The sequence below is a fragment of the Bufo gargarizans genome, chromosome 2, assembly GCF_014858855.1.
Source record: "Bufo gargarizans isolate SCDJY-AF-19 chromosome 2, ASM1485885v1, whole genome shotgun sequence".
NCBI classification, from domain to species: domain Eukaryota; kingdom Metazoa; phylum Chordata; class Amphibia; order Anura; family Bufonidae; genus Bufo; species Bufo gargarizans.
Window position 1 is genome coordinate 317,893,574 of NC_058081.1, and position 23,012 is coordinate 317,916,585.

The window sequence follows — 23,012 nt, forward strand, 5'->3', positions numbered from 1 at the left end:
GCCCTCAGAGGAGCTGGCCGTGACACAGCTGCCTTGGCGACCTCTTGCTCCTCCTCTGCCTTGGCCTTGGGCTTCCACTTGTTCCCCTGTGACATTTGGGAATTCTCTCAGTAGCGCGTCTACCAACGTGCGCTTGTACTCGCGCATCTTCCCATCACGCTCCAGTGCAGGAAGTAAGGTGGGCACATTGTCTTTGTACCGTGGATCCAGCAGGGTGGCAACCCAGTAGTCCGCACACGTTAAAATGTGGGCAACTCTGCTGTCGTTGCGCAGGCACTGCAGCATGTAGTCGCTCATGTGTGCCAGGCTGCCCAGGGGTAAGGACAAGCTGTCCTCTGTGGGAGGCGTATCGTCATCGTCCTGCCTTTCCCCCCAGCTACGCACCAGTGATGGGCCCGAGCTGCCTTGGGTGCCACCCCGCTGTGACCATGCTTCATCCTCATCCTCCTCCACCTCCTCCTCATCCTCCAGTAGTGGGCCCTGGCTGGCCACATTTGTACCTGGCCTCTGCTGTTGCAAAAAACCTCCCTCTGAGTCACTTCGAAGAGACTGGCCTGAAAGTGCTAAAAATGACCCCTCTTCCTCCTCCTCCTCCTCCTCCTGGGCCACCTCCTCTTCCATCATCGCCCTAAGTGTTTTCTCAAGGAGACATAGAAGTGGTATTGTAACGCTGATAACGGCGTCATCGCCACTGGCCATGTTGGTGGAGTACTCGAAACAGCGCAACAGGGCACACAGGTCTCGCATGGAGGCCTAGTCATTGGTGGTGAAGTGGTGCTGTTCCGCAGTGCGACTGACCCGTGCGTGCTGCAGCTGAAACTCCACTATGGCCTTCTGCTGCTCGCACAGTCTGTCCAGCATGTGCAAGGTGGAGTTCCACCTGGTGGGCACGTCGCATATAAGGCGGTGAGCGGGAAGGCCGAAGTTACGCTGTAGCGCAGACAGGCGAGCAGCGGCAGGATGTAAACGCCGGAAGCGCGAACAGACGGCCCGCACTTTATGCAGCAGCTCTGACATGTCGGGGTAGTTGTGAATGAACTTCTGCACCACCAAATTCAGCACATGCGCCAGGCAAGGGATGTGCGTCAAACCGGCTAGTCCCAGAGCTGCAACGAGATTTCGCCCATTATCGCACACCACCAGGCCGGGCTTGAGGCTCCCCGGCAGCAACCACTCGTCAGTCTGTTGTTCTATACCACGCCACAACTCCTGTGCGGTGTGGGGCCTGTCCCCCAAACATATGAGTTTCAGAATGGCCTGCTGACGTTTACCCCGGGCTGTGCTGAAGTTGGTGGTGAAGGTGTGTGGCTGACTGGATGAGCAGGTGGAAGAAGAGGAGGAGGAAGCCGAGAAGGAGGATGTGGCAACAGGAGGCAAAGAATGTTGCCCTGCGATCCTTGGCGGCGGAAGGACGTGCGCCAAACAGCTCTCCGCCTGGGGCCCAGCTGCCACTACATTTACCCAGTGTGCAGTTAGGGAGATATAGCGTCCCTGGCCGTGCTTACTGGTCCACGTATCTGTGGTTAGGTGGACCTTGCTACAGATGGCGTTGCGCAGTGCACACTTGATTTTATCGGATACTTGGTTGTGCAGGGAAGGCACGGCTCTCTTGGAGAAGTAGTGGCGGCTGGGAACAACATACTGTGGGACAGCAAGCGACATGAGCTGTTTGAAGCTGTCTGTGTCCACCAGCCTAAATGACAGCATTTCATAGGCCAGTAGTTTAGAAATGCTGGCATTCAGGGCCAGGGATCGAGGGTGGCTAGGTGGGAATTTACGCTTTCTCTCAAATGTTTGTGAGATGGAGAGCTGAACGCTGCCGTGTGACATGGTTGAGATGCTTGGTGACGGAGGTGGTACATCCCCTGTTTGCTGGGCGGCAGGTGCCAACGTTCCTCCAGAGGCGGAGGAAGAGGCCGAGGCGGCAGCAGCAGAAGAGGCCGAGGCGGCAGCAGCAGGAGAGGCCGAGGCGGCAGCAGCAGAAGAGGCCGAGGCGGCAGCAGCAGAAGAGGCCGAGGCGGCAGCAGCAGAAGAGGCCGAGGCGGCAGCAGCAGAAGAGGCCGAGGCGGCAGCAGCAGAAGAGGTAGCAGGGGGAGCCTGAGTGACTTCCTTGTTTTTAAGGTGTTTACTCCACTGCAGTTCATGCTTTGCATGCAGGTGCCTGGTCATGCAGGTTGTGCTAAGGTTCAGAACGTTAATGCCTCGCTTCAGGCTCTGATGGCACAGCGTGCAAACCACTCGGGTCTTGTCGTCAGCACATTGTTTGAAGAAGTGCCATGCCAGGGAACTCCTTGAAGCTGCCTTTGGGGTGCTCGGTCCCAGATGGCGGCGGTCAGTAGCAGGCGGAGTCTCTTGGCGGCGGGTGTTCTGCTTTTGCCCACTGCTCCCTCTTTTGCTACGCTGTTGGTTCGGTCTCACCACTGCCTCTTCCTCCGAACTGTGAAAGTCAGTGGCACGACCTTCATTCCATGTGGGGTCTAGGACCTCATCGTCCCCTGCATCGTCTTCCACCCAGTCTTGATCCCTGACCTCCTGTTCAGTCTGCACACTGCAGAAAGACGCAGCAGTTGGCACCTGTGTTTCGTCATCATCAGAGACTTGCTGAGGTGGTATTCCCATGTCCTCATCATCAGGAAACATAAGTGGTTGTGCGTCAGTGCATTCTATGTCTTCCACCGCTGGGGAAGGGCTAGGTGGATGCCCTTGGGAAACCCTGCCAGCAGAGTCTTCAAACAGCATAAGAGACTGCTGCATAACTTGAGGCTCAGACAGTTTCCCTGATATGCATGGGGGTGATGTGACAGACTTATGGGGTTGGTTTTCAAGCGCCATCTGTGCGCTTTCTGCAGAAGACTGGGTGGGAGATAATGTGAACGTGCTGGATCCACTGTCGGCCACCCAATTGACTAATGCCTGTACCTGCTCAGGCCTTACCATCCTTAGAACGGCATTGGGCCCCACCATATATCGCTGTAAATTCTGGCGGCTACTGGGACCTGAGGTAGTTGGTACACTAGGACGTGTGGATGTGGCAGAACGGCCACGTCCTCTCCCAGCACCAGAGGGTCCACTAACACCACCACGACCATGTCCACGTCCCTTACTAGATGTTTTCCTCATTGTTATCGTTCACCACAACAACAAAAATATTATTTGGCCCAATGTATTGAATTCAAATTCAGGCCTTTTTTTACAGACACCTAACACTATCTGGCTATCTATTTAGGTACCGTATTACACTAATACAGGCACAGCAGTAACCACAGATTTAGCTGACTATGAATTTGAGGCCTAGTATTTAGGCGCTGGGTGACCGGTATATGTTTTACGGACAGAATTAGACTGGGATATGCACAGTAGCGTGTGTGTGAAGTTATTGAGAATGACCCTATGTGCACCTTGATTCTGATATACCCTTTTAGGGATGTATTTAAAGTAGGCCTGATACAGCAGAAACCACTAAATTAGGAAATTGCTAAATTGGGAATTGTATTTCAACCCAGAACAAAAAATGTGCTTTGACGGACACTAAATAACTTGCCCAGCCACAACAGTAAAGCAGTAACGACAGATTTAGCTGGATATAAATTTGAGGCCTAGTATTTGGGCGCTGGGTGACAGGTATAGGTTTACTGACAGAATTAGACTTGGAAATGCACAGTAGCGTGTGTGTGAAGTTATTCAGAATGACCCTATGTGCACCTTGAATCTGATATACCCTTTTAGGGATAGATTTAAAATAGCTCTGATACAGCAGAAACCACTAAATTAGGAAATTGCTAAATTGGGAATTGTATTTCAACCCAGAACAAAAACTGTGCTTTGACGGACACTAAATAACTTGACCAGCCACACCAGTAACGACAGATTTAGCTGGATATAAACTTGAGGCCTAGTATTTAGGCGCTGGGTGACAGGTATACGTTTAATGAAAGAATTAGACTGGGATATGGCCAAAAAATAACCACACTATTGCTGGTTAAATGCACTTGGTGTGACAGCTTGACCAACCACACTACTGAGGGTTAAATGCACTTGGTGACAGGCGCAACTTGCCCCTGATGTAGTATATGGCCAAAAAATAAACAGACTATTGCTGGTTAAATGCACTTGGTGTGACAGCTTGACCCTGATGTAGGCTTTAGCCAAAAAACAACCACACCATTGAGGGTTAAATGCACTTGGTGGCAGCTTGTGCTGGCGCAACACAAGACACAAAATGGCCGCCGATCACCCCAGAAAAAAGTGACTGAAAAACGCTCTGGGCAGCCTAAAAACAGTGAGCAATTCAATAGCAGCAGTTCAATCATCCACAGCTGCAGATCGATCAATGGATGGAGTCCTTTGGAGGAGTTAATCAGCCTAATCTCGCCCTACTGTCGCAGCTGCAACCTCTCCCTATGCTGATCAGAGCAGAGTGACGGGCGGCGCTATGTGACTCCAGCTTAAATAGAGGCTGGGTCACATGGTGCTCTGGCCAATCACAGCCATGCCAATAGTAGGCATGGCTGTGACGGCCTCTTGGGGCAAGTAGTATGACGCTTGTTGATTGGCTGCTTTGCAGCCTTTCAAAAAGCGCCAAGAAAGTGATGAACACCGAACCCGAACTTTTACGAAAATGTCCGGGTTCGGATCCGTGTCACGGACACCCCAAAATTCGGTATAAACCCGAACAATACAGTTCGGGTTCGCTCATCCCTAGCAATACATAATATGTCTACTTTTATTTGTTTCCCTATTATTGTACAATTTTGTTTACTTTATTTTTGAAAAGGACGCTTTTTTTTTTTTTACTTGAAACTTTACAAGTTACTCTGTGTGCTTTCCATTTGCGTTTCCATTCCGCCAAAAAATAGAACATGTCCTATTATTGTCCCCGTTACGGACAAGAATAAGACTGTTCTATTAGGGGCCAGCTGTTCCATTCCGCAAAATACGAAATGCACATGGACGTCATCCGTATTTTGCGGACCGAAAAATACATACGGTCGTGTGCATGAGCCCTTAATATACTGTGAGTGAAAACTGCAGGGGGGAAGCATGGGGTATTTGAAAAAAAGAACATGGATAACAGCATCAGCAGACTGTACCCCGCAAGTAAAGGTACTTAAAGAGGACCTTTCATCGGTCCAAACACTGTGAACTAAGTGTCATGATCTGTAGAGTGGCGCCCAGGGATCTCACTGCACTTACTATTATCCCTGGGCGCCGCTCCGTTCTCCTGCTATGCCCTCCGGTATCTTCGGTCACTTGGTTATAGTAGGCGGAGACTTAGGGGACTTGGTTATAGTAGGAGGAGACTGCCCTTGTTCTCCTGGACGTCTCCTTCTCCCAGGCTGTAGCGCTGTCCAATCGCAGCGCAGGTTTTTTTTCTCCCAGGCTGTGGGCTGTGCGCTGCGATTGGCCAAGGCTATAGCCTAAGGGGGAAGGAGACGCCCAGGAGAACAAGGGCAGTCTCCTCCTACTATAACCAAGTGACCGAACATACCGGAGGGCATAGCAGGAGAACGTAGCGGCGCCCAGGGATAATAGTAAGTGCAGTGAGATCCCTGGGCGCCGCTCTACAGACCATGACACTTAGGTCCTGCTTAAGGCAGCACTCTGTAGACATAAATGATATGTGATTTATTCCAGATGCCTTTCTTAAGTCACACAAATAACTGAACAAAGTTCCCACATATATCGCAATACCACGGTGATATCATTAGTGTGTGTCAACAATTACCAAGACACCAAAAATGCACAACATAACATAACTCAGAATATATGTATATTATAAGCTTACATGGCATGAGTATGCAATTGTACCTTTGGTGGTTGCACTATTCAGTATGACACTACTCAACTATGGGCCCGAAGGGCACTGCAGCTCTTCATGGTGTGTGCACAAAATGATGTTGCGGCGCATGCGCAGTCCTTCCAAGGAAATGCCATATGGCAACTTGGTCTATATGTACAGTACAAACTAGCATGATCCATCAGCAATTCCTTCTCCACAAACTAACAGGTACATGCACCCATATATTCTGAGTTTACACATATATAGTTCATGTTACGTTATGCATTTTTGGTGTTCAGGGTTTCTATTTGGGCACTTTGTTCAGTATGTGCATGGCTTGTGAAAGGCTCTATAGCTGAAATATCGCACCTGGAATAAATCACATATCATTTCTTTGAAATTATATGGAGTTCTGCCTCAACTCTCTATTTAGGATTCTGCATCAGGGGTTTTTGTATTCCTTCCTGGCACAGAGAGCGAACTATACAGTCAGACCCTTTAATATCAAGGGCATATGATACAAATGGACTCTTTAAGGTGGTACATCATAGACCTCACTAATGTTGCTACATGCCTCCATGATGGATGACTGGATTTCCCTTATGTTTTACAGAATAAGGGAGAATCTGTAAATGAAGCAGACAGGGTTATTAAAGGGGTTGTCTGGTTTCAGGAGAGAACCCACCTGCAATTAAGAAGAGTGTTTCATATGCCAGTGAAACTGAAGGCAGAGTAAAAGGACCACATTCGGATGCTGCTTAATAAATTTGGTGCATCTGGGGTGTCTTGAAAATTAAATTTACTCCTGCTGTGAGGAGTAGGTTTAGACTGCGTTTTGAAATATTTTCTGGCTGCAAACATACTAAATTTGTCAAACCGATGTTGTCCCCATCCCTGCAGCTAAATCCTAACTACTTCTTTTGAAAAAATGGCAAGGGTGACTATTTAAGCCTACAAAATTGGCGCAAATAGAATAATCCACCCTTTGTGTCTGCCAATTTTACTGTAAAATTCTATAGAAAGTCCCTTCTTACTACTACATAATTCATCTTTTTATAATTACTACCTGTTCATTGGAAGCAAGGTTTCTGACATCTATAATGGGAGGATTGGTAGCTCGAGTATCTGCCACTTCAAACATGGGATTTACCTGCAGAACACAAGAATAAAAGAACAGGTCAGGGGGGTTAACATATAAATGATCAGAAGAGAGGGTCATTGAGGAGGTTCTAGAACAATCTGCGAGAACTAAAGGGGTTGTGACAAGTTTAGAAATGATCCTCTATCCACAGGATAGGGAATAACTAACTGATCGCTGGAGGTCTGACCACCGGGACCCCTACTGATCCTGAGAACACTGTTCCCCCGATCTGATGGAGCGGCAGGTCTGGCCATTCACGCTCTATGGGAACACCAGAAATAGCCAAGTGTCACACTCCGATATCTCTGGCAGTCCCATAGAGAATGAATGAGTACCAGACCCGCCGCTCCATCAGATCGGGGGAACAGAACCACTGTTCTCGTAATCAGTGGGGATCCTAGCGGTCGGACCTCCAAAGATCAGTTCGTTTCTTCTATCCTGTAGATAGGGGATAATTTCCAAACTTGTCACGTTCCCTTTAAATACTCAGACGTTAATCGAAATTACATTTTGCAGAAATAGTAGAAATCATGAGGCCACTGGAGAGTTGTAGTTTTGCAAAAGCTAGAGAGCCACAGGTTAGAGACCACTGGTTTCCAGCAGCATTCAACCTCAAAGCTTCAGGCTCCAAGACACACTACATTACCCTTCAAATAATCCTTCCCTGCACTTTGTATCTTTTCTACGTTCTAAGAATGAGCTGATGACCTCTAGTGGGATAACTGCAGCCTTTCCTGATATAACCCACAGACATTAAGAAAAGGAGCACTTTACTGGCACAGTTGTTACTCGAGATAAGCCAATATAAAGGCTAGGGGGCTATACCTTCAGCCGTCTGAAGGGAGTACTAGAATAAAACTGCTGCACATGGTCCAATCTGTGAAGTCTACAATGCCAATGCATCTAATGGCAGCATGGTATAAAGAGGAGACACTGGGCAGCTCAGGGCTATGCGGTGGGACAGAGTCATTCACAGCCTTTCTTCTCCGAGTTTGTATACAGGGATAGGAGCCACTCTGTGTAGGAAGATGGCCCAACAGGCTCCGTATTCCTGGCCGTTCTCATAGAACTCTACATGGCGGCATACCTTTGCAGATGCATCTTCTAGGACTCACACCTTTTTTATTTCTTAACATCTTTCTTTTAGGCCACTTTCACACTCGCGTTTGGTGCGGATCCGTCATGGATCTGCACAAACGGATCAGTTCAGATAATACAACCGCATGCATCCGTTCAGAACAGATCCGTTTGTATTATCTGTAACATAGCCAAAACGGATCCGTCTTGAACACCACTGAAACTCAATGGAGGACATCCCCATTGACTTGCATCGTGTTTCAGGACGGATCTGTTTGGCTCAGTTTGGTCTGACGGACACCAAAACGCTGCAAGCAGTGTTTAGGTGTCTGTTTCCAAAGCGGAATTGAGACGGAAAGGAGGCAAACTGATGCATTCTGAGCGGATCCTTTTCCATTCAGAATGCATTAGGGCAAAACTGATCCGTTTTGGACCGCTTGTGAGAGCCCTGAATGGATCTCACAAACTGAAAGTCAAAACGCCCGTGTGAAAGTAGCCTTAGTCCCACCACATTTGGTGAGAAGTCCGGTGTTCCGTGATATTTCCCTACCCTCGTCACTTCCTGTTGTGACACAGTCGCACCGGACATGACGTTCCCAGCTTTGGAAGGAGGTGTGCCGCGCACAGCAACAGGGTAGAGAAATTTCACACCAGAGTTTGGGAGAAGGGGCCACCTAATGCGCTTGCGCCTTACCTCTCAGCTGGCTCCAGATGATCAGACACCATGCGTGCGCAGTGAGTGGTAGGGAGATTTAACAGAACAAATGGCCATCAGATCTCCCTACCCCCACAGTGCGCAGGCGCGGTGATCGGATGGATGTTCGGAATAAGATCTCCCTGTCCCCTGGTGCGCACGTATAGTGTATCCCAAAATTTCCCTACTTCGTCGATGTGCTCCTGCGCGGCGCGGCACACCTCCTTTCAAAGCTGGGAACGTCATGTCCGATGCAGCCGCGTCACAACTGGAAGTGACGAGGGTAAGGAAATTTGACGGGTAGGGAAATATCACGGAACACCAGCCCTGTCAATCAAGCGGCAGGGGAAGCCTTTTCAGCAGCGGGGACAACCCCTCACAGGCGAAGAACTCTCACTCATCACTAATCCCAATACATACATGGTGTACTTTCTGGAGTGCTTGTCTAGCCCAGCCATCAAATGCACATACATTGCATCATTATGTAACATTGGTAAAGCATCTCTCTTATAATCTGCTTCTCTATCATACAGCAGGCAAAAGTGCTCCAACCACAATTTTATAACCCAACAGACATGAAAAAAAATGCAGCGTTCTACAGAATAGGAACAGTGCCACCTGCTGTCTCTTTATACACAATGCAACTGGAAAGTTATATAAACTTTACATGTAGCCTTACTTGCATCACTCTGCTTTACATGACTATTTTTCATCCGCATATCAGTGTTTCTTTTGCAGGTAGCACAGTGAACCATTCATTTCTGTGGGCCGTACACATACTTTTGGCTGCAGTGTTGCCATTCTGCAAATGATCGAACCTGATCTTATGGTGGTTCACATCGTATTTGAGAACAGCCATTTTTCATTGATGGGAGAGAGAATGCACATGGAAGGTATCCATATTTTGTCATTATAATAATAATAATAATAATAATAATAATAAATAATAAAATGTATCCACAGTCTTGGCCATAAATGTTGGCACCCCTGAAATGGCTATACACGTGTTTATTCCTCTTGTGTGTATTGGAACAAAACCAAAAAAGGGAGGAAAAAAAAGCAAATTGGACATAATGTCACACCAAACTCCAAAAATGGGCTGGACAAAATTATTGGCACCCTTAACTTAATATTTGGTTGCACACCCTTTGGAAAAAAGAACTGAAATCAGTCGCTTCCTATAACCATCAATAAGCTTCTGACACCTCTCACCCGGAATTTTGGACCACTCTTCCTTAGCAAACTGCTCCAGGGTTCTCTTATTGGAAGGGCGCCTTTTCCCAACAGCAATTTTAAGATTTCTCCACAGGTGTTCAATGGGATTTAGATCTGGACTCATTGCTGGCCACTTCAGAACTCTCCAGCGCTTTGTTGCCATCCATTTCTGGGTGCTTTTTGACGCATGTTTGGGGTCATTGTCCTGCTGGAAGACCCAAGATATTGGACGCAAACCCAGCTTTCTGACACTGAGCTCTACAGCGCGACCCAAAATCCGTTGGTAATCCTCAGATTTCATGATGCCTTGCACACATTTAAGGCAGCCAGTGCCAGAGGCAGCAAAACAACCCCAAAACATCAATGAACCTCCACCATATTTCACTGTAGGTACCGTGTTCTTTTCTTTGTAGGCCTCATTCCGTTTTTGGTAAACAGTAGAATGATGTGCTTTACCAAAAAGCTCTATCTTGGTCTCATCTGTCTACAAGACGTTTTCCCAGAAGGATTTTGGCTTACTCACGTTCATTTTTGCAAAACGTAGCCTTACTTTTTTAATGTCTCTTTGTCAGCAGTGGGGTCCCCCTGGGTCTCCTGCCATAGCGTTTCATTTCATTTAAATGTCGACCGATATTCAAGCTGTCCTGCAGGCTCAGGGTGCATCAGTGTCAGCGTGAACTATCTTTGGAACTTGATTGGGGCTGTTTATCCACCAATCCGGACTATCCTGCGTTGACACCTTTCATCATTTTTTCTCTTCTGTCTACGCCCAGGGAGATTAGCTACAGTGCCATGGGTTGCAAACTTCTTTATAATGTTGTGCACTGTGGACAAAGGCAAATCTAGATCTCTGGAAATGGACTTGTAACCTTGAGATTGTTGATATTTTTCCACAATTTTGGTTCTCAAGTCCTCAGACAGTTCTCTTCTCCTTCTCCGCTGAACCCGGACATACCCTTATTTTTACCCAGGCAGCCCCCCTGAGGCTTTTCATGCTCCGATGCATTCCCTTGCCCTGCACTAGATCGCGCAGGGCAAGGGTTCTTTTGTTTTCAACAACACTGCCGGGTGAAAACTTCCACCTGGCAGTGTGTTTGGTGAAGTCACCGGCTCTGATGGGCGGGCTTTAGCGCTGCCCTAGACTTTTTACTGGCTAGGGCAGCGCCAAATCCCGCCCATCAGTGCCAGTGACGTCGCCGGGCTTCCTGGCAGCCCCATGGAGAGCCCCGGGACTCCCGGGTCTCCAAAAAATGCCTTTGCCCTGCGCGATTTAGCGCAGGGCAAAGGAGAGCATCGGAGCATGAACTGCTCCGATGCTCAAGTCAGGGGGGCTGCCTGGGTGAAAATGGAAGGATGTCCGGGTTAAGCTCTTGCCCCTATGGATGTCACTGTCAATGGGGTGTTGTGCGGTGAAACTCACTGTTAAAGGGGATGACTGCTGTAAAGGTCAACGTTAAGGGGGTGCGCTGCTGTGGAGGTCCAAATTTTAAAGGGGTTCTGCAGTTTGTTTAAACTGATGATCTATCCTCTGAATTAGGGTTGTTGCGGGTATCGAAATTTCGATACCCAATCGATACTTTTGTCCCGGTATCGATACAATACCGGGATTTAAATTTTTTCAATACTGGCCTGCGCTGCTGCGCAGTCTAGTATCACAGAACATGAGCGTGCTGCTGTCAGCGCGCTCATGCTCCATCAGCAGCACAAGGGAGAAGGAAGCAGTCTATCCCTCCCCCTGTGCCGCTGTCACCAATGAGGAGAGAGGGGCGAAGGAGGGGCGGCCCCACTGCGCCACCAATGATAGGAGGACCTTTTTTAAGGGTTTGGACATCGTTAAGTTAGCAGGACATGTAGAGCGCAGCCCAGGGATCTCCCTGCACCTACTATTATTTCTGAGCGCCGCTCTGTTCGCCCGCTGTGCCCCAGTTACAGTCTCCTGCTCCTTATGCTAATTACTACTATCGGAGCGATGGGGAGGAGACATCAGCTTTTCTTATGGGCATTGGTGGTGCAGTGGCAGCTTCTGATCGGAGTCCCAGCAGTGTAATCCTGGGGCTCTGATCGGTTACCATGGCAGCCAGGATGCTACTCAAGCCCTGGCTGCCATAGTCGGCTCCCTGCTGCTGTGTGCACTATGCAGAGGACAGCAGGGAAAGTGTGAAGTCCTATTCACCCTGATAGAGCTCCATCAGGGTGAATAGGACAAGGGATGAAAAAAATCCCAGGTTCTAGCCCCTAAGGGGGGGGGGATATAATAAAAAAAAAAAAAAAAAAAAAAAGGCAAAAAAATAAAATAAATAAAAAAAAACCAAAATATTAAGTATAAATTACACATAAAATATATAAACAATAAATAAACATATCGCCACGTCCGAAAAGTCCAAACTATTAAAATAGAAAAAAAATCAATGTGGTGAACGCCTAAACAGAAAAAAAAAAAAGGTGCGATTCGCCATTTAAAAAAAATGCAGAATGCACATGGCTTTATTGATTTAGTTTTTTCAAGTGGTATCGAATATCGCAATACTTTATGGTATCGAAATTGAATAAAAAATTTGGTATCGCAACAACTCTACCCGGGACCCCCGCTGATAAGCTGTTTGAGAAGGCAGTGGCGCTCCAGCAGGGCTGCGTCCTTCTCACTGTTTACCGCTGGCCCAGTGACATCACGACTAGTATCAACTTGCCTGGGCGGGGCTAAGCTCCATTCAAGTGAACAGAGCTTAGCCCTGCCCATGCAAGTTCTCAAACAGCTGATCGGCGAGGGACCCGGGTAGAGTTGTTGAGATACCAAATTTTTTATTCGATTTCGATACCATAAAAAAGTATTGCGATACTCTATACCAAGCAAAAATAAAATAAACCAAAAAAGCCACATGCATTCCGCATTTTTAAAAATAGCGACTCACGTAGTTTTTATTTATTTTTTCTGTTTCGGCATTCATCGCATAGATTTTTATTTTATTTTAATAGTTTGGACTTTTCTAACGTGGCGATATGTTTATTTATTTATTGTTTATATATTTGATATGTGAAATTGAGAAAGCGGGTGATTTGTACTTAATACTTTGGTGTTTTTTCTTTTTTTCTTCTTTTAAATAACTATTTCCCCCTTTGGGGGCCAGAACCTGGAATCTTCTAATCCCTTGTCCTATTCACCCTAATAGATCTCTATTAGGGTGAATAGGACTTCACACTCTCCCTGCTGCGCTGTGCACACAGCAGCAGGGAGCCGACTATGGCAGCCAGGGCTTCAGTAGAGTCCTGGCTGCCATGGTAACTGATCGGAGCCCCAGGATTACACTGCTTGGGCTCCGATCAGAAGCTGCCACTGCCACCAATGAAGAGGAGGGGACCCTGTGGCCACTGCCACCAATGATTTTAATACTGGGGGGTTGAGAGGGGCGGGCGCACTGTGCCATCAATGATTTTAATGGGGTGGGGGGTTGAGGGCACACTGCGCCACCAATGATAATTAACCCTTTATACAGGAGGCTGGTACTGGCAGCAGATCAGCGGCAGTTAACCCCTCAGGTGCCGGCGACACCCGCCTCCTGTATTATGTGTTAAAGACGACCTTATATGGGTCCAGACTTTAAAGTAGCAGGCTACACAGAGCGGCACCCAGCAATGTCCAAGCACTTACAATTATTCCTGGGCGCCTCTCCGTTCGCCCGCTGTGCCACATTACTGTCTCCTGCTCCATATGCTAATTACTATTGGAGCAATGGGGAGGAGACATCAGCCTCTCTAGTGGGCATTCCTTCTCCCTGGCTGTAGCGCTGTCCAATCGCAGCGCAGGGAGAAGGAATACCCACTAGAGAAGCTGAGGTCATCTCCCCATTGCTCAGATAGTAATTAGCATATGGAGCAGGAGACAGTAATGGGGCACAGCGGGCGAAGGGAGCGGCGCCCAGAAATAATAGTAAGTGCTGGGACATCGCTGGGCGCCGCTCTGTGTAGCCTGCTACTTAAAGTCTGGACCCAGGAAAAGTTGTATCATTGGTGGCGCAGTGCGCCCGCCCCTTTCTTCTCATTGGTGACAGCAGCAGCACTGGGGGAGGGAGAGACTGCTTCCTTCTCCCTGTGCTGCTGAGAGAATATGAGCGCCCCGGCAGCAGCGCGCTTATGTACTGTGATACTAGACCGCGCAGCAGCGCAGCCCAGTACCGAAAAAAATGGAAATCCTCGTATTGATACCGGGACAAAAGTATCGTTTGGATATCGAAATTTCGATACCCGCAACAACCCTAGTCCCAGGTGTTGGACCCCCGCCGATCAGATGCTGATTTAGGAGGATAGATCATCAGTTTAAGCAAACTGCAGAACCCCTTTAAAGGAATGGAGCACTGTGGGGGGGGAATCAGTATTAAGGGGTGGGGGCTGTGGAGGTCACTATTAAGGGGGCGGGGTGCTGTAGGTGTAACTGTTATAGTGTCAATATCTTTTAACGACACACACAAACATTAACAGAAATAGATTAAATATACCCAAATCCTTCAGCTAGTATATGTTTATATAAAGCTGAGTGTATGTGTGTATGTATGTATGTCCGCTAAAGGAATCCGCAGTGTCGCATTTACAATCACAAAATTTGCCACACAGGTAGATCAGGTGTCCAGGAAGGTTTTAGACCAGGTCTCCGTTCTCTAGCACGTACTGTTCCTGAGATATTCCCAAAAAAGAAAATTAGCCAATAGAAGCCTGGTCACATGACCCTTATCAGCCAATAGAAGCTTGCAGACCCCAAGTCTCCACATACACACAGTTATACACCAGGTTTCCATAACAACCCAGCCATTTTTCTTCACTGCTGTAGGTCAGCTTTAAAAGGGGCAAGGCGCTGTGGATGACACTGTTAAGGGAGTGGAGTGCTGTGGAGCCCACAGTTCAGGGGCAGGTAGAGTGGCCACCCTCAAAAGACAGACTTAAAAACCCGCCCCCAGGCCTCGCCAAAACATGCCCCTGACCTGGTTAGGCCATGCCCCCTTCCACTCTTAGGGAGGGTGACTTTCTCCTGCAGCTCATGCTCAGACAGCATAGTGCTGCTGTCCGAGAGTGAGCTGTTCAAAAGGACATCCCTGTGTCGGTCCAGACCCTGCGCCAGACGGAGGACAGGGAGTCTGAAAGCCAGACTGTCCAGCCTAAAACCTGACCTCAGGCAACCCTAGGGGCAGGCTGCTGTGGAGGTCACAGTAAAGAGAAAAGTCCGCTATGGAGGGCAGTGTTAAGGGGCAGATTGCTGTACAGGCCATTGTTAAGGGGACGGGGTGTTGTGGAAATCACTGTTAAGGAGATGGGGTACTGTGGAGGTCACTAATAAAGAGACGGCCGCTGTGGAGGTCACTGTTAAGGGGCAGGAAACTGTGGAGGTTACAGTTAAGGGGCGGGGAGCTGTAGAGGTCACTATTAAGCGGGCAGGGTGTTGTGGAGGTCACTGTTAAGGAAACGGAGCTCTGTGGAGGTCACTGTTAAGAGGGCGGGTTATTATGGAAAATCCCTGTTAATGAGATGGGGTACTGTGGAGGTCACTAATAAAGGGACGGCCGCTGTGGAGGTCACTGTTAAAGGGGCGGCGTACTGTAGATGTCACTGTTATAGTGGAAGCTGTCAATATGTTTTAACGACCCACAAACATTAAATGAAATTGATTAAATATACCCGTGCAAAGCCAGGTCCTTCTGCTAGTTATATATAATGCTGAGTGTATGTATTTATGTATGTATGTCCGCTAAAGGAATCTGCACCATCGCATTTACAATTACAAAATTTTGACAGCCACCTCCTGTGACTTGTGTCAGACTGTTTTGAGTGGAAATTTTAACCCTGCGCTTTCCAATTATTTGCCAAAAAATACACTTAGTAACCTAACTGCCAAACTACAGGAGCCATTGTCTGTTGGCTGTTGTGGCAGTTAGCCTGGATAGTCATCAGGTTGCATATAGCAACCAATCACAGCTCAGCTTCTATTTTGCTACAGGTCATTAATATGAGCTCGGATTGGTTGCTATAGGCAACAAAGGACATTCTTGGTATAAGACAGCTAATGTGTGACTTAATATGATTTTGATTGCGATGCTTAGCCAACGTTGTTGTAGAGGCTTATGTAACTCACGTGACCTTAAGTGTATACTAATTCTGTGGGGTTTTATATACTGTCAATTACAGACAATAATGCCCTGTAAGAAAAGGAACTCGACTGGACGATTGTCAGGCCGCTGTGGAGGTCACTGTTAAGGGGGAAGAGGACTGTGGAGGCCACTATTGAAGGGGCAGTTGCCATGGAGGGGACTGTTAAAGAAGCGGGGTACTGTGGCAGTCAGAAAAATAACAGAAAAAACGGAGATAAAAATATCCTGCACGGTATGATAAATAAATGTGCGGATGTCCCTGGCCACATTCATGAAAAAAAAAAAAAAATTATAATTGATAATAACGCACTTAATAATATAGATGCAAGCATTATATATGGACCAAGCCCTCACCCTCATGTGATAAAATCTGAGACACTTAGCCAATATATTTTGATCAAAACACATCTGTGTCCGCCTACCAAGCGCCAAGGTAGTCTCAGGTCAGGATGTTTTTAATCTTAGTTTTTTCTGTGATTTTCCCGTTTATGTAGTATATTCTTGCGGGAGTGGCACCTTCAAATGTGAATGAGCTCCTATTTTATCTTGGGAGTAGCATTCCTTTGCACTTTTGCCCTTCCTATCTAATAGACCACATTGATTAGGTGGTACATATAGGTGTGCTTGCTCTTCCTCCCATTGGTTGCTTGATGCACATGGAGGTGACTAGGAGCAGCACACCATATATACGGGCTCTGCGCTCCTGAACATAGAAGCCCAACGGCTTAGGTAGGTTTAGCGTAGGACCCACCTGACCTGAGACCACCGTGGCACTTGGTAGGTGGGCACAGATGTGTTTTGATCAAAATATATTGGCTAAGTGTCTCAGACATTGTCATATCAGAGTGAGGACTTTGTCCATATATAATGCTTGCATTAGTGAGGACTTGCAGAGTGAGGAATATATAATGCTTGCATTATCTTTTTTTTTTCTGTAATTTTATTTTACTGTGGCAGTCACTGTTAAGGGTGCAGGGTACTGTGGCAGTCACTGTAAAAAGGTGCAGACCCTGTGACGCTGTGGAGGTCTCTATTAAGGGGGCAGGGAATGGTGTAGGTCACAGTTAAGGGCACTGTCCCCTATGGAGGTCACTGTTAAGGGGTTCGGGTGCTGTGAAATTCACTGTTATAGGGGCGGGCTGCTGTTAAGGCCAAAGTTAAGGGGTTTGGCTACTTTGGAGGTCCCATTTTAAGGAGGTGGGGCACTGTGAGGTGTTGTGGAGGTCACAGTTAAGGGGGCGTGGTGCTGACTGTTAAGGGGGCGTGGTGCTGCAGAGGTCACGTTATGGGGGAATACTGCTGATACACCCCCCGCTTTCCTCTTGCTGGCTGTCTCTACTGCCCCCCCTCCTCCAGACTGAAGAGAGGGAAGAGCTGCTTTAGCTGCTCATATCTCGGGATTGGTAGCAGTTAAAGGGCTTCTGTCACCCCCAAAACCCCTTTTTTTTCGGGGCTTGTTAAAATGGTTATTTAACAACTATTCCCTATATAGGGATCTTACCTTTGTCTGTGGCTTCTTTTCATTAAAAAACGATCTTTTAAAATATGCAAATCGCTTCACTACCAGCAAGTAGGGCATCTGCTTGCTGGTAGTTGCTGCAAAAAAAAAACGCCCCCTCCTCTTGTTGATCGACAGGGCCAGCAGTGATCTCCTCCTCCGGCCAGCCCTGTCAGCATTTCAAACATCCCGCGCCTGTCTTCATTCGGCGCAGGCGCTCTGAGAGAAGGAGGCTCGCCTCCTCAGCACTCCCTCAGTGCGCCTGCGCCAATGACGTCACCGAAAGAGAAGATGTCATCGGCGCAGGCGCACTGAGGGAGTGCTGAGGAGGCGAGCCTCCTCTCAGAGCGCCTGTGCCGAATGAAGACAGGCGCGGGATTTTTGAAATGCTGACAGGGCCAGCCGGAGAAGAAGATCGCTGCTGGCCCTGTCAATCAACAAGAGGAGGGGGCGGTTTTTTTGCAGCGACTACCAGCAAGCAGATGCCCTACTTGCTGGTAGTGAAGTGATTTTCATATTTTAAAAGATTGTTTTTTTAATAAAAAGAAGCCACAGACAAAGATAAGATCTCTATATAGTCGTTAAATAACAATTTTAACAAGCCCAAAAAAATTTTAAAAAATAAGGGTTTTGGGAGTGACAGAAGCCCTTTAAAGATATGGGCCTGTTCAGGGTCGCACACAGAATTAATTGGGCCTCATAGCAAGACTCTAAATTAGGCCCCCCATAATCCATCCATAACCCCCCCCCACTATCCAATCCTGGCCCCTCACCTTGCTCCATATTCACTTTGTTTGCTGCTGCGTGTTGTATAGTGTACCATCAGGGCTGGACTGTGATTACAAAACAGCCCTGGCACATAAACCCCACCAACATAAAAATAATGGTGCAAAATGAACAGTGTGGATGTGAATTTTGCTTTACTTGGTCATGCTTTCATGTAAACCATCAATACAAGAAAGGAAATAAAAACGCAACACAAAAATGCCTAATCACATGGTGAGAGACATGTTACCCATCACATACTACAACGCTCAAAACACCTTCACAGCAACGTCTGATACCAGCATGCATTGGCAAATTACCTCCACAATGTCACAATATAAATACAACACTGCAACACAAAATATCTCGCCACCAGCACCAAATAAATACCACAATAAAGTACAAAATACCCAGCATTATTGTCCCCTGAAAACCTCTTCCCCACTGGCAGCAGAATTGTCCCCATTTAAATGTCTTACCACTGCTTGGGACCTGCAGGACAGGAGCAGTGAGGCTGGGGTTGGAGGGAGAGAGCCTTCTGGTAGAAGGAAGAATTGAGTGCGTAAAAAGAGCTGTAACGTCACATGTTGCCCATGTTCAGATATTAAGAGGTATAATAGAGGTAGAGTACACAGATATATATTATATACAGCAGTGTACTGACATGTCAGGTTTAAATTACACCTCATACCTCACATATCAGTACTCTGCTGTATATAATATATATCTGTACCCACTACATCTATTATACCTCACATATCAGTACACTGCTCTATATACTATATAATGGTACACACTACATCTATTATACTGTACGATAGGCATATAATATGCAGTGTAATATATATATATATATATATATATATATATATATATAATAAAATTCTGCAGCACTCCTTGAAAGATGAAATTTTTTTTGATTTATTCACACATGTCATATAGCAATGTTTCGGTTCTCTCTCAGAACCTTTTTCAAGCCAAGTGCTTGAAAAAGGTTCTGAGATAGAACCGAAACGTTGCTATATGCCATGTGTGAATAAATAGCACATTTTTTTTTATCTTTCAAGGAGTGCTGCGGAATTGTATTATTTGTTCATCATCCTGAATCGAGGGATTACCGCTGGCACCCATCTTTCAACCTTTAAAGGAGTGCTGCCTGGAATATTACACACACATATATATATATATATATATATATATATACACACACACATACACACACACACACACACACACACATATATACATATACACACACACACATACATACACAAAATCGCGAGACAAATCGCAGGTGTAAGCTCCCGGCACTAATACAGCAAACAAAGTAGCAGCACACCACTAAATGCACTAAGACTGAGTGAACAGGTGAATGTGTGAACAGGGTCAAATACATGATGCCAATACTTGTGAAGTGAAGCAGCTCTTAGCACATATTATTGATCAAAAATATATGTCGAGCCCACCTAACAGACGACAAGGTAGCTTCTTATCATCTTATTAGCACTCCCCGCCCATCCCCCACCCCTTGGTGTTTTTATCAGAGTAACAATGGAGCTGGACCCTCCGTGTTATCAGGTGGGACCTACTCTAAGAAGCTACCTTGTCGTCTGGTAGGTGGGCCCCGACATATTTTTGATCAATAATTTGCGCTAAGAGCTTCTTCACTGCTTTGCAGTAAGTATTGGCGTCATGTATTTGACCCTGTTCACATATTCACCTGTTCACTTAAAACACACACACACACACACACACACACACACACACATTATATACAGCAGTGTACTGATGTGAGAGGTATTAAGTATAATAGATGCAGTGTGTACAAATATACAGTATATACAGCAGTGCACTGATATGTGAGGTACGAGGTATAATACATGCAGTCTGTACAGGTATATAATATACACAGCAGTATACTAATGTGAGAGGTACGACGTATAACAGATGCAGTGCACTGATATGTTGGGTATGAAGTATAATAGATGCAGTGGGTACAGATACATGTGGTCAGTTATACATGATAGTCACTATGAGGTACATGAGGTATTGGGGGTTGTAGTTATCTGTACCGAGATATGAGAATCAACGAGGCATGAGGTACTACTTCTGGGTAAAAAAGGGAATGGGGGGCAAATGAAGAGAAAAGAGGAGGACTTCCTTTTACCACTCCATTCTAGACTCAATGGAAAGCTAATCTTGCGGTTCTTCTCCATCCTGTTGGGGATTTAAGGCCAGTGATGATGTCATCACAGGTCCTGGCAGATGCATCATTCTGTGTGCAGTTCCTTTACTAGATGGTACAGGACCAGTGATGTTCACAGGTCTTTTAGCTTTCTGCACTGATCACAGGGACTCTGGATGGGAGCCTGTATTGAAAGTAATTAGGAGTTGGGTCTTTTGTTCACAGCAGGCCCTCTTCCGCATATGGGCCAGGTCTAAATAGCTGACATTCCAGGATTTCAAAGAAGACCAGAATCCCAGCATTATCTTCACTACATTGGAAGATATAGCGGTTAGAAATTGGGATGGCACTGAATGCAGCTGAAAGTAAAAGCATGTTTCACTGCTTTCACTCCTGAATCGATTGCTAACAGCTATATCTACCAATGTAGAGGAGATAATGTTGTGATTCCGGTGGTCTTCTTTGAAAGCTTGGAATGCCATATCTAGCTGTTACCAATCCAGAGATATGAGCAGCTAAAGCACTTCCCACCTCACCCTGCTGCCCAAGCTCTGCTCAGGCTAAACTGATCATCACAAAAACTGTTAGGTGGTTAAGCATGTTCTTACCCTTGTGCTTACACATGAATTTCTATATAACAGGAAACTGGTAAGAATTGTACTGTATTTTTTTCATCAATAAGGAGAAGATCAAGACAAGGGAAGACCAAAACATCATGATGTTTTACTTCATAAAGTAAAGATGGAGACATATAGTCAAACAATTATTACCTCAATGGAATGCGCAGTGCTTCTGTGAAAGTGAGAAGACCGAGGATAAATATCATTTAAATGAGGTGATGCTTCTGGAAACAGCCTTTTCTGGTGCATATTGCTAATTACTTTATTTTCAAATGTGTCAAAATTTGTTTTCCAGACTAAAACCTAAACCAGAAAAAAAAAAAAAAAAAAAAATACATGAAATTAATAATAATAGGCACAGATATTTAACCTGTCACCTGTGTCAATTATATAGTGCCTTGAAAAAGTATTCACTTTTCTAGAAATTTTCCACATTACACCCACAAACGTAAATGTATTTTGTGATTTTATGTGATAGACCAAAACAAAGTAGCAAGTATGTGTGAAGTGCATTTGTATTCAGCCCCCAGTACTCAGATACCCCTAAATAAAATCCATTTTGAACAAGTGCCTTCAGAAGTCACCTAATTAGTAACTAGAGTCCACCTGTGTATAATTTATTCTCAGTATAATGCATCTGTTCTGTGAAGGCCTCAGAGGTTTGTTAGCGAAGATAAGTGATTAAACAGCATAATGAAAACCAAGGAACACGCTAGACAGGTTAGGGACAAAGTGTAAAGCAGGGTTAGGTTATAAAAACATATGCCAAGCTCTGAACATCTCACAGAGCACTGTTCAACCCATCATCAAATCAATCGCTTCCTATAACCATCAGCTTCTTACACATCTCAACTGGAATTTTGGATCACTCTTTTGCATACTGCTCCAGGTCTCATATTTGAAGGGTGCCTTCGCTCTTCACAGGTGTTCAATGGGATTTAGATCCGGACTCATTGCTGCCCTCTTCAGAGCTTTTTCCCATCCATTTCTGGGTGCTTCTTGAAGTATGTTTGGGATCATTGTCCTGCTAGCAGACCCATTACCTACGACGCAAACTCAGCTTTCTGACACTGGGCCAGACATTGCGACCCCAAATCCTTTGGTAATCTTCAGATTTCATGATGCCTTGCACATAGTCAAGGCACCCAGTGCCAGAGGCAGCAAACCAACCCCTAAACATCTTTGAACCTCCACCATATTTGACTGTAGGTACTGTGTTCTTTTCTTTGTCGGTCTGATTCCATTTTCGGTAAACAGTAGAATGATGTGCTTTACCAAAAAGCTCTATCTTGGTCGCATATGTCCACACAACGTTTTCCCAGAAGGATTTTGGCTTACTCACGTACATTTGGCAAACTGCAGTCTAGCTTTTTTAGGGCTCTGTGTCAGCAGTGGCGCCCTCCTGGGTCTCCTGCCATAGCGTTTTATTTCATTCAAATGTCGATGGATAGTCAACGCTGACACTGATGCTCCCTGAGCCTGCAGGACAGCTTGAATTTCTTTGGAACTTGATTGGGTCTGCTTATCCACCATTCGGACTATCCTGCATTGCAACCTTTCATAAATTTTTCTCTTCCGTTCATAGATGCCATAGATTGTAAACTTCTTGATCATGTTGTGCAGCGTGGACAAACAAACAAGGTCTCTGGAGATGGACTTGTAACCTTGAGACTACTGATATTTTTCCACAATTTTAGCTCTCAAGTCCTCAGACAGTTCTCTTCTTCTCTTTCTGTTCTCCATGCTTAGTGTGGCACACACAATGCAAAGATTGAGTCAATTACTCCCCTTTTTATCTAGTATCTTTTTATAGTGACCACGCCTGTTACTTGCCACAGGAGAGTTTAAATGAGCACAACATGCTTGAAACAAAGTTGTTTACCCACAATTTTGAAAAGGTGCCACCA

At 46.1% G+C, this 23,012-nt stretch overlaps 1 protein-coding gene across 1 annotated transcript in view; it reads right to left on the reverse strand.

Annotated features, from left to right (window-relative positions):
• Positions 1–23,012, reverse strand: part of POC1B (POC1 centriolar protein B) — a 91,926-nt gene that overhangs the window by 35,019 nt on the left and 33,895 nt on the right. Inside the window, exons 9-10 of the mRNA XM_044277204.1 lie at positions 21,256–21,408; positions 6,846–6,929 (exon numbers count right to left, since the gene is read on the reverse strand). Of these exons, the coding sequence (XP_044133139.1) occupies positions 6,846–6,929; positions 21,256–21,408 (237 nt within the window). The remainder of the gene's footprint in view (positions 1–6,845; positions 6,930–21,255; positions 21,409–23,012) is intronic.